The following is a 12,522-nucleotide window of genomic DNA, read 5'->3' as shown; positions in this document are numbered from 1 at the left end:
CAGGGAAAGTCCTCAAACAGGGGGGCTCTGGCAGGCAAACGTAAATTATAAAGATAAGGAAGGGCCTTCCATCCCTCCCTTTCACGCGACAAAAGGCCAGGTTTCTGCCAGCAATCATGCTAAAAAATATCAGGAAAATCATGTTGCTTTGTCCTGCTTCTTTCTGTCTTCCCTCTGAGTATTACATAAGACACATGAATCTGACTCAATATTTAATGCTGTCAAATACATTTTTAAAAAAGGAAAGCAAAAAGAGCAGCTGAGAGCTTGGAAGTGGGAGGAAACCTACTATCAGTAGTTCTAGGCATTAAAAAAAAAAAATCAGAGGAAGTTACCTGTAGAAATAAGAAGCTGCAAAGTTTTCGATAGAAATATTGTGTGATCTTCCTTTGAACAGTAGCAAAGAAACATTTTTGAAGATTACTGAAATAAAATTAAGGCTACAAAGCAGCATTTCAGCGGAACAGAAAGAGCAAGTTTGAAGGGGTAGAAATTTCAATACATTAGCATTTCCAGAGGCACAGTAAGTAGATTGAATATAGAAAATATTAAAAATACACCTCTCAGGCATAAAAAGGTTACCACACATAGCAGGAACCAAAGTAGACACATCCACCTCATTATGTATGGACAATGTGTTCTGAATAAGCCCTGCAAACTGATAGCACAGAAGGAACTGAAAAGATGACAGACCCTATTTACAGAATGGCTTTAATGCCATGGAATCTTCTCCATGTAATTTTCCTCTGTTTCCACAAAAAAGAGGTGTTTTCTTCACTTAAATTACCAGCAGAATTATCATTATTATTTTTACATACATCTTAAACAAAGAAGCATTTCTGGAGTATCACAAAGAAGAAATTGTAAGAGGTTGGGATTTCCATACTTTACTAATTTGATATATTTTAAAAAGTCTCTTTTATTGAAAAAGCACTTGATGGTTTATCCCAAAATAGCAATACGGGAATTTACAAAGAGCAGAAGATCATCTTTATGACCTTTAAGATTCCTTATGTCCTAGACTATAAGAAAATACACTTGATAGCTAGATTTAGTTTAACATTTCATAGGTCATGAGTAGTTGCTATGCCACTGGAAAGGATTTTGGCCAAAACCATTCTTCTGACATTTAAAAATGCTTGTCTGGTGTGTCTGGTATTTTGCAAGCGCAGTTGGTATAGAATATAGGAAGATGAGAAAAAAATTCTAACAAAGTAAGAAAAATGTATTCATTCACAACCTTTCATTCCAAAAACGTCTTCATTATTTCTTATTTATGATAGTGCAAACAGAAAGATACTTCTTTTAGCAGCAAATAATGTTTCATCTACTGAAACTTTCAGTTTTAATTTCTTCAGGAAATGTATATTTTTTTTCTATTCAACTTTTCCACACTGAAATGGGAAAGAAAAAAAAAAAGTGCATGGATATTTTTTTCTATTAACAAGTTGCTCTACCTTCAGTGCATAAAGGTACTTCACCTATGCAGGAGCTCACGCATTATGAAGCGACCTCTGCTCACCATCTGGGAATGAGCCAGCAACACTGCCTGATTTCCAGCAGGCACACAAGAAGATGCTGACACGAGGATAAACCACTATAATAGCCACTCTACCAGGTAAAGTCATTTAGGAATTATCATTTGTTGTACTCTGGGCCTTCCTGTTCCAGCCTTCCTCCTCTTCATTCATACAAACAGCTTCAGGATACACCAACCTTTGATGCCCCCTCTATGCAACTGAAATCAGAGAGCAGCTTCTTCAAAAACAAAAGAAAGCAAAACAAAAACAATTTTACAGGCCACAAAATTGGGTCTAGGATTAAACCCAGCAACATTTTGAATTGCATTATAAACCATTATACTTAATCCTCAACATACTATTTTGATTATATTTTAACCTGTGTAAGGAAATAAAATCAGTAATTTAAATATTAAGCACTTTAATGGACTTTTACAATCATACTTACTGAAAAAACAGCAGCCACAGTCTCAATAGCACCAGTACTTAGAGTAACATATGGGATTGTTTCATGGTTGATCCCTGCTTCACTGAAGATGCTGTTCGTGTAGTACCAGATCTGTAGCATTAAGAAGTAAATGCTTTATTAATCATTAGGGTTTAAACTGCATTCGGTTTAAACATCAGACTCATTAAAATACTGAGCACTCCTGAATGATTGAGGGCAGGAAGACAAATGAAGGGAAGGTGTGAATTTTGGGAGGATTGGTCACAACACTAAGTTATACCTCTGCTTGGAGACTCATGCAGAATTACAAGCAACTTTAACTCAGTTTAGCTTAATTCACTTTGGAAGTAAATTGAAGAAACTCACTTTAAGTTGGAACAACAGGATACAAACACAGTTTTCATGTGGCTTAGGCACACCACTTAAAATGCATGTTTGGGATGCTTTATGGAATATTTCACTGGCAAGCAAGGATAGATACAAGAACAGAAAAGAGATACTCTTAGAGGCATTGCAGAAACCGCATCTGTTCAGTCACAAAGTGTGAGATTTATCTCACTTGACTGCAACGTGGACATTACATCCAAGTCATCACCCTAATCCCTCTTTATTTTCAACAGAGAGAAAAGATAGTTTTAGAGTGAGAGTGTTTTGATTGAAAGGAAACAAGTGCTTTAGGATGCCCTGAATCACAGGCGGGAGAACCTGCCGCAGCTGGGCAGGAACACAGGGAACGCAGGGTAACTACCTCGGAGGAAGACCTTCATGGTCATTAAAACTACATTAAGTGGCGACATGCCAGACAGAGAATATATACTGGTGATACTTTAAAATAACATGTCTGGTAAGCATCAAGCACCACTCACATCACAAATAAAACCAGTAACTACATAATATGCTGGACTCAAGGTTATCACAAAGAGCTAGCCAAAGATTTCAGCTGCCAAAACATGCAATGAGGAGAGGCAGACTTGGAGAGAGAAAAAGATAACTGATTTTATTGAGAAGGTGCAAAACAACTGAAATAACTGATTATCAGGAAAAAAAAAAGTTCTAAAACACAGCAGATTACTTTTGACAACAAAAATGAAAGCCAGAGATAATGCATGGCCCTAAACATAAAAGTAGCAGTGATATTTTTTCCATGTGCTGTCCATGTAACAAACCCTAAAAGGACGAGCGCTGCTCAAGAAAAGGCTTGTCTGATGAATGGCGGTGTTTTGATCGCAAGAGGAAAACCCTGCTGTCTGCCAGCAGATTAGGCACATGCCACATCTGTTCACCAAGCTACTAAGTCAGGCGCTTTTTTAAAAACGTAAAAAGCTGTTTGTCCCAGACCAAAGGAGAAAAATCCAATTCAAACAAAAGTAACATAAAATACCAAGGACTAAAAAGTTACCTATATCACTTTACAGCTAGGGAGAAGCTGACTTAAGAATTTTATGCCTACTGCTCACACATCAGCCCTCACCCAAAGAGAGGCAGAGACAGTAAGTGATAACAACAAATTTCTCTATATGAAGCAATCTGCATTTGTGTAATGTGTCGTGGTGTTAATTGTGTATTTCATTGGTGTCCTGGTACAGAGTACAGACTGAAGTAAAAATCAAGAGTCAGCTCCCAATTCACCTTGAAATATTTATGAGCGCTAATCAAATTTTTGGAAGCCAATACTCTGTCATCCTACTTACCAACCCTCCCCCATCCCCGGTAATTATAAGAAAAACAAGGTAACACAAAACCATGACAAAAGAAAAGTCTTTTTTTCCTGTACTACAAATTTTCAACAAGACTGTGGAAAAATTCATGCGATGGAATTTAGAAACCATGCAATTTAGACATTTCACTCTTGATATCAGTTCTGCATAGCAGGTAGAGCTTCTAGAAAATGATGGCAATATTGTAGGTATACTAATCTTGAAAAAGAACAAAATTAAAGAAGCTAAAGAGTCACCTAAGTAGACAACGCCTGAATACATTTGCCAAAACATAGCAACTAGGCCATAAAAAGTTTCACAAGTGATTTTACAGAAGAGAATGAGAGACTATTGATATAAGAGCTGTGGTAACATAGCTAGATAAAAAAATGGCATAGCAAAGGCAGGATGAGGTTCAGTGAGTTATTAACCTCTGTAACAGCACAAAATTAAATTAGGGTAAAAATTAACATGTAGGTACACATTTTAAAAGCAATAAAGGTAAATGTTTTTCAGACTGTGTATCCTTTGCCAGGGAAATACATTGCTCTAGGCTATTACTGAGACAAACACTACTCACTAGGTTAATGACAACTACTCTACTTTCATTTAAGTAATTTTTATAACTTGGCCTTTGTTAGTTGATATTTTGGACTAACAATTCTTGAACTAAAAGAGCTGGGGAAAATGGGGCAGAAGGTCCAAAAATCCCAAAACTACCATTGTCTTGTCCAAAGCATTACAGGGACATCAGATTTCTTTCATCCATGGTGGGTTTCTGTTGCTCCACAGCATGAAGCAAAACTTGAAGTCACCATTTTGGTCATTTAAACAGTTGCCAAAAGCAATGGCTATATCAGTTTGATACAACTGCTACAGCAGTTTGAACTCTATGAGTTTGGAGACAATGTTTTAGCATTCTTGTCCTTAGCTTATAGTTAGCTGCATCAAATTTAAGTTTTCTTATCATAAGCTTTTACCTCTACAAGCTCTTACCTTAAAGTGGCATTTGTTATATGCTATCAGTGGTGTTCCCAAACTTTTTCACACCAGAGACACCTTGGAAAATTGACTCARTTTTCCAGTCTTTTTATGTCTCATTCAGCTCCTATATACATCCTTTCCTAAAATTTTCAACTGTTTTCCGTTCAGTAGGGAAAGAAGAAGGCAAAAAAGAAGAAAAGATGGGCAACAACACATATTTGCACTGCTGCCCCTTCTGCCCTCATCCCTTCCCATGCAACCTGAGGACAAGTCTTCTCTCGAGCAAGTTTGAAGAGCATACTGTGGTAGGACTTTCACATCCTACTGCTCCATGCTTCCCCCATCCCTAGGATGATTTCCTGCCATTTGAAATATAGCTCCCTGGCTTAAGCCTAGACCCCACAGAAATCAAGGGATCCCACTTTGGAAAGGGCTGTGTTAAAGCAATATGCAGTGCAGTACATTGTTGGAATAAGATAAAATTCACAAATGAGAACTTAGTTTTGTGCTTTCTCTAGAACTGAGAAGGTATATAGAAATAGTGATGGAAGGTAAATACATTTATTATGGATAATATGCACCACAAAAATTTTCTTAGACTAATATGTATTCATTTATTTATGTCAATTTAGGTCAGACTGTCTGGTATTTCATTATAATTGAATATATTAGTATGATCGGTGCTTCACCATGATTTCTGCTCCATGTGGAAACCAACAAATGTACTGTTCTGAAACAAAATAATTTTTATTATAAAGTAAAGGCTTAAAAGGAAATAAGTATTCTCAGATACCAGCAGGCTGATTACGGAAGTCTACCATTTGGTAGATTCCCCTAGGAGTGATTTGAGACTCTTGCCTGAAAGAAGTCCAACTTTCCCATATGCCTAGCTCAGATGGCAGCTGTTGAAAAGACCAGACTGACTAATAGGGCACCATAGACAAAGTAAATAAGAGTTATGAGTTATAAATTTGCTGCCAGTTAAACCTTGCTGACACTGACTCACATCCAGCAGGGAAGTTCAGATGCAGCCAGTTAAACCAAGAACTGGGTTTGGAGATATCTGTCATATCTGTACTAGCATTGGTAATTTCTGAGCTTCAGGTGACTTCATCAAGATCAATCAGGAAAGCCATGGGCAAGAGACAAGCAACTGACACCTGCTCTCTTAAGTGGTCCAACTATTTCTCTTAATCTCTATTATCATTTGTTTGTCTTTCCTGGTTGAACTATTTAAACCATCAGTTCCACAATATTAATTTTGTGCGAAAATTTTTTTTCATGTTTAGTGATATTACATGGGAGGAAAAACAAAGTAATAATAACAATAACAACAACAATAACAACAACAATAATAATAATAAGGTAATGCTTGAAATAGCCAACTGAAGGGCACAGGAATCCTGACAAGAATAGTTTTTCTGAGGTGTATTTTCAGAGAAGGAACCACCTAATGATTCTTTAAAACAACTCTTGCATTCATTTTAGACTGGACACATCTAACTCCCCCCCACTTACGCACGCCCTCAAGTTGTGAGAGTGTTTTTGCTCTGCCGTGGAATACTGGTCAGTCTCTGTCATTTATTAAATACCCTGAAAGCCACAAAACTCTTCTTTTACTGCTGAAAATATACCTGTGGTGTTCTTTTTTTCTTTAGGGAAGGTACTTCATAATTTGAACAGTCTGTTTCTTACTGTTAGTGTCATTTTATTTCACATATGCATTGATAAATCATTAGAAAGACTGAATGACAAGATAATTCCATTTCTTTTCTTGAAAAAGTATCCATAGTGAGGAACAAAATAGCCTGTTATTATCACTGAAATCCTACAATTAGGAGAAAATACCACCTCTACAAGTGTTTTTATAGTTCACTCTGCAGTGTGAATATTCTTTTAGCTCTCTCCTAGTGTTTTAGTTAAAAGCTTTTTGATACCTGAGTTCTAATCATGTTAACCTTTCATATGGTCTGGGACCAATTACTTTGTATTACAAGTTCTAACACTGTATTTACAGATACCTGAGCTAACTCTGAGCTAGCTAGCTTAGACATCAGGAACATTTACACTCATTAGCACTGATTAGCACTGTGGGAATAAAACTGGTTCAAGTATGCTGTAATGCACAAAGCCACCGTGAGAAGCTGCATTTGCCAAGCTCCTTTCAGCAGTGATAATACTGTCCTTTCATATACAAGCAATTAATGCCTATGGACCATGATCAAAACCTCTTTCACTTTGAGACACTTCATGGAAACATTTCTGTCATGCAGTGTTAAGCACTGAATCCAGATGTCACAAGCTGCAGCAAGGGAAATTCTGCCTAGATATAAAGAAAATACTTTTCACAGTGCAAGTGGTGAAAACACCTGGAACAGGTTGCCCAGGGAGCTTGTGGACTCTCCACCCTCAGAGATACTCACAGCCCACCTGCACAAAGCCCTCAGTAGTCAGAGCTAACTCTGAAGGTTGTCCTGCTTTGAGCAGAGGGGTTGGACCAGGCAACCTCCAAAGATCCCTTCCAATCTGAAGCATCCTATGATCCTCTCCTAACCGATGCAATAGGCTAAGATAGCTGAAAATGAAACTTTGAAACAGTCACATTTAACAGTCAATAGGACTTTCCTCTATTGACTGGTTTGTGTTTGTCTTTCCTTTTTTGCTCCGCCTTCCGAGAAGGGCATATTGGACTTCAGCATATTCTTCAAATTGTATGAAACAACAAAAACAATAAAAATCAAACATCCACTGCAACCTCTTAAAGTTCTTTACTGCAACTTTTGTTCACTGGTATAAACACAGAATTGAATTATTTCAAACAAAAACATCTACTGAAAGGATGGAGTTTACCTGACACAAATGAACAATAGGTGTATCAGACCAGATATTAACTGACCAAAATCAAAATACTGGAAATTATGTCTCAGCATTAGACAGAAGAGAAAGGTCACATTCCATCCATCCCCTTTTGGTTCCATAATTTGTCACGGACTTCAAAAGGACAGCTAAACAAAGAAGAAAGAGTTCCCCATCCTCTCCTGCCTTTTCCTGTGATCCCAGAGTCCCCAGTGGCACTGACCGGCCTCATCACCTTGACTCTGCATGCCAGGCAGAAATGATCCCCTGCTGCAGCCAACTCTGCCTCAGCTGCAACTCTCCTTTTCCTACCAATTTATTTAAACAGAAGGCAAAAAAGTAAAAATAAAAAATGGCCTTATCCATCCCAGAATATGCCATGGCCTGAAGAAGGGCACTTACAGCATTTAGCCCGCAGAGCTGGTAGCAGCCCATGGTGGCAACCACGGTAATGACTTGCCATCGCACAGCGTGGGTTCTCAGCAGCTGAAGTACCGACACCAACTTGGCGTTTCTTTGGACTCGACTCTCTGACAAAACTTCTTCTACTTCATGAGACACGTCATCTTTCCCAAGGAAGGTCTGAAATGCTGCAAACAGAGGACATGCACTTTAGGTCAGCCACCTAGCACTATGTGCATTAATAAGAGGTTTTATAGAAATTGGAATGTTTGAGAAAACAGAAAATATGCATGGGTTATAACTTAATTATTCTTCTGCCTCTTCATCAACAACATAATTCCAGTCTGGGTATGATCTGGCTTATCCCTGTAATCAGTCTCAGAAACCGCAATAAGAATACAAATTCTTTGGCACCCTGCCAGATCAGTCCCTCTCCTTACATTATTTCACGTATAATATAGCCTAAGGTACAGTGCAAGATTAAATCATTATGTAAACTGAAAAAAGGTTTAATACCAAAGCAGTTCTGAACATCACCTGACTCAGCTACTTCTGCAGCCAAACCAATATAGCAGACTTTGTTGCTGAATACAGATTGGACAGAAAAGTAACATATATATAAAATGTATGCAAGTCTGATAGACCAGTAGAAGACAGGCATTTGAAAGGGATAGTTATTACTCTTCAAAATATCTCCTGTTTTTACAAGCATATAATCAAGAATTCACTTCTTCAATATATTTGATATTATAAAGAATTATACAGAGCAGTTCAAGTCTTCCTATTTGTCAACACTGGAGACATGGGAGTTCCTTCATCTGGCAAAGATTAGCAAACAAAACAGTCCACAAAAAACATACCGTTAGGTATTATATTATTGCACGTCGATGATTTACTGAGCTAGCTTTCTGCTGTGAATAATAAAGCTTTCCATGTCACGCACCACCTCCAAAGGTGTCCTAATGGAGGTGGTCTATTTCCATCAACCTTACAAACTTGTTTTACAGATGTGGTTAAGCTGAAGATATTTTCATCACAATCTTGTGAACATATCCTGGGGGCTGGCTTTTTAAGAGACATTTAAAATGTTCATCTTCTTGGAGTGATTGCAGAGAAACAATTACATTAAACATACTCCTGCAACCAGGCTCTCTAACCCAGCAGGATGCTAACTCCAAAAATGATTCTTTACGCAGCAGGTCACTTAAAATTGCTCCTTTTAAAGGAAGTAAGAGTTATTTTTATTTTTAAAAGTGATTAAGTTGATTTAGTTCTCCTAAAACCCAAGTCCACTTTTAGACAAACCCAAGTCCAATCCACAGCTTTACATAGTACTGCCTATAAATACATGATATTCATATTTTTCAGTACAGTATACACTCTTCTGGATCTCAGAAAAGACTTGGATGATAACAAAGCCAGAGACACTGACTAATCATGATTAAAATGTCCTGGCTTCGTTTAAGTTTTGAAGTTACTAAATTTTAACTTTACCCAGTAGCTAAAAAGGCCAAGTAGTGGCATTTCAGTGTTCTGAGGGATAGGTCACATGAATCAAACGGGCGGACGTGCAGGAGCAGCTCCCTCCTTCCCTCTCATGAACGCACAATACTGCACCTTCTGCCCAGCCTCTAGCTCGGCGGTGAGGGAATTTGAGTTGTGGGCCAAGATTTTCAGACACAGTTAGCACTTCTGTTGCATTTTAATAGGCCCTACATGACTCTATAAAAATAAGGATGATTTTTAGGGATGAACAGTCACCACCTCTGCGTGCTGGAGTCAATTTATAACATTAATTTCTTCCGAAATTCAGTTTCTCTCTTGCTAGAGGACAGGTCAGAATTTTTAAAACCCTCTGGAAGCATATGAGATCTACCTCTTCCTATGGGCCTTACGGGTTAAAAAAGATGGGTTAAGAAATGGGTTAAAAAAATTCAGGCCTCATAATCCAGAATTTAAGCTGCTGAGTTTTGTCCTTGTGCTATGGTCCACTTATTATTAAATGACATGCTAAATGCTTGTTAAAAATGAGTCTGATGTATTTAAAGGCCAGGATAAGAAATGTAAAATTAGAACAATATATGTTATAGTCCATGTCTCACACTTATAATATACTTTCATCAGTATTATTAGAACATTAATAATGAAAAATTCCCATAAAAATTAGAATAACCAAACATATATCAAAGTACTCTACTTTAAAAGACTCTCACAGATATTTAAGCATCTGTTTATTGGTGTAAATTAGGTCAGTGCACAATTTTCTTTATTTTCCCTGCCCTTAGAATCCTCAGCATTCCTGTAGGGCACACAAGTCAAAAATATAGGTGCAGTCAAGTAAAAAGAAAGCAATCTGTCTTTTCTGCACAAGGGAGCTTGCTACATTTCTAGAGGGACCAGGAAGTAAAAAAACCCCTGCAAATACAAAAATTTACTAAGTACGAGGCAAGAAAAATATATATCTCCTTTCTTCTATTTCCCTTTCTGGTATTAGGATCTCAGGTGTAAATGACAATAGAAGAATTTTGACAGATACTTAAAATTACCAACAGGTCAAGAAATGCTAAGAAGGTGTTATGCTATACACGCATAGTTTTGAGTAGGCAGCCCTAAGTCTGTTGGAAACGTATTTTCCTGCTACTCAAAACATCTTTCATTAACAGCTTTTCCAATGCAGTAAGAATCACAGCTTTATACATAATTAACGTGGAAATAAACTCTGCATTAGCAAGGAGATGGGAAAACTAAAAGGTCTTTTTAATTTGTGATGTTCAATTCTATTCATTTTAGATTTTGACATCTGCATTACTGGCACTGAGCATCACAGCAGTCCTTGCTATCCCTGCTGCAATGACTCATTTCCCTCTGCAATTGATTGCCTCTCTCTATAGGGAAATCTTATTTTCATGACTTTATCCTGCTGACGCATAAAGCCATCTAGAGTCCCCGTTCTGGCAACTTTTAGATCTTTCTCAGGTTTCCCTTTGATTTGCTTGAAGCAGAAGGTCCTAGATACTCTGCTTTCAAAGGCTGGTATGCTGCCTTTATAAACAGCAAAAGAAGTGGACAGTTTCAGTCAAGAGGAAAGCAGATAGGGAACCTTTCCATTTAGACCACTAGTTTTTATTCATCTCGGCTAAGCGAAGGTGAAACATTTCAAAGCAGTTCAGAGCTCTGGATGAAATCAATCTGTACTGTCTTTAAAACCAACCAGGCCTTTAAATTAAGTTAAGTTGGGCACTCAAGAACTCAACCACATGTGGAATTACTAACTCTTTTTTCACTGTAGTGCTTCCAGGGCTGTTTAAAGAAAGCAGTTTTGTTATAAAGACCAAATTAGCACGTAAATTTGGAGAAGGCATTTAAAAATGATAAAACTGTTACTGTGTGGTTTACAGAACAGGGTCAGCCCCAGGTAAGATGAGGCAGAAACAGAGAACAGTGGTCACAGGCAACAGTCTGGATAATGTGCTTATGCCTTTAAAAATAAAAAATAAAAAAAAGGAGGTATGAATAGCATTGCTGTCTGTTTCCCGTGGATCTGTTGGCTTTCAGTTCACTGATGATGATGTATATTCAACTCAGTGTCTTTAACAATAAGCTTTGTCTAAGCTCTCCCTAAACAGCCACTGTTGTCTTCAGCCACTCCCAAAGACAGACCTCTGGGCTAGCTGGACCATTGGTGTCAGCCAGTAAAGCATTTCTTATTAATGCTGGTTTCTAGACATACAGGGTACCTCACTGTTTGCTTCACCAATTGCAAAAAGCTATCCAGCTTCACTGCTTTTGAATCAGATACATAGTTAGTTGCCTGTAATAAATTTATCTCTGCATAAAAATATTTGGCAAAAAGAAAAAAAGTATTATTTTCAAATACCACCCATTTTATTAGAGTACTGAGTAGCCGGAAGTATAATTTGGCTGCATCTTGCCAGAAAAGATTCACACAGTCATTAAAATGTAGCAAAATATTAATTAAATACTAACACTTAGCAAGGCAAAGTTTAAGAATAAATATCAAATTTATTAGTCTCATTCAGTAAATACAACTGCAGTTAGACAAACAAACTATTCAGGCTTTTCCCATGTTTCAGTCCCTTGGTCCTTTTAAAAACACACAGATCTGTGAGTTATCATCCAATCTGGGATTATATCTTTACCTATTCTTACCTCTGATTTCACAGACCACCAATACAAACACCTAAATTAACACAAGAATTAGCAAACTGAGTTAGATCAAAGGTCCAGTGAATCAAGCATCCTTTCTAAAGGAGAAGAGATTTAGGAAAAGCTTACTAAAAAGGCAGAGATCATGGTATCATCACTGCAGCTTTTGGCAGGCAGCAACCATCTGAGCTGGAGCCTCTACCACAAGCTGGCAAGTTTAGTAGCCATGGTGTCTCTTCTGTTCCAGTAACCCTATCTTATTATACTTACAGACATACAAAAAGCACAGATAAAAAGTGATATGCGCCCTTCGTGTCTGCAGTAACAACTCCTTTTAAATCAATGGATTTGCAGTGATTTGTTCCTGCAGTAAGTCTGGTTTTAATCTCTCTCCAGTTCATGTGGGCCCCATGCAGGGATTTGTCTAAAATTAGCTACTGGGTTTTTT

General features: G+C 37.6%; 1 protein-coding gene across 1 annotated transcript in view; it reads right to left on the bottom strand.

Annotated features, from left to right (window-relative positions):
• Window positions 1–1,968: 1,968 nt before the first annotated feature.
• SLC2A9 (solute carrier family 2 member 9) overlaps window positions 1,969–12,522 on the bottom strand; it is a gene marked incomplete at its 3' end in the record, with an annotated part of 50,558 nt that continues 40,004 nt past the window's right edge. Inside the window, exons 7-8 of the mRNA XM_026071419.1 lie at window positions 7,908–8,095; window positions 1,969–2,079 (exon numbers count right to left, since the gene is read on the bottom strand). Of these exons, the coding sequence (XP_025927204.1) occupies window positions 1,969–2,079; window positions 7,908–8,095 (299 nt within the window). The remainder of the gene's footprint in view (window positions 2,080–7,907; window positions 8,096–12,522) is intronic.

The sequence above is a fragment of the Apteryx rowi genome, unplaced genomic scaffold (assembly GCF_003343035.1).
Source record: "Apteryx rowi isolate R43461 unplaced genomic scaffold, aptRow1 scaffold_1081, whole genome shotgun sequence".
In the NCBI taxonomy this organism is placed as follows: domain Eukaryota; kingdom Metazoa; phylum Chordata; class Aves; order Apterygiformes; family Apterygidae; genus Apteryx; species Apteryx rowi.
The sequence above is the reverse complement of the archived record's forward strand: the minus strand, read 5'-3'. Positions and strand labels throughout refer to the sequence as shown.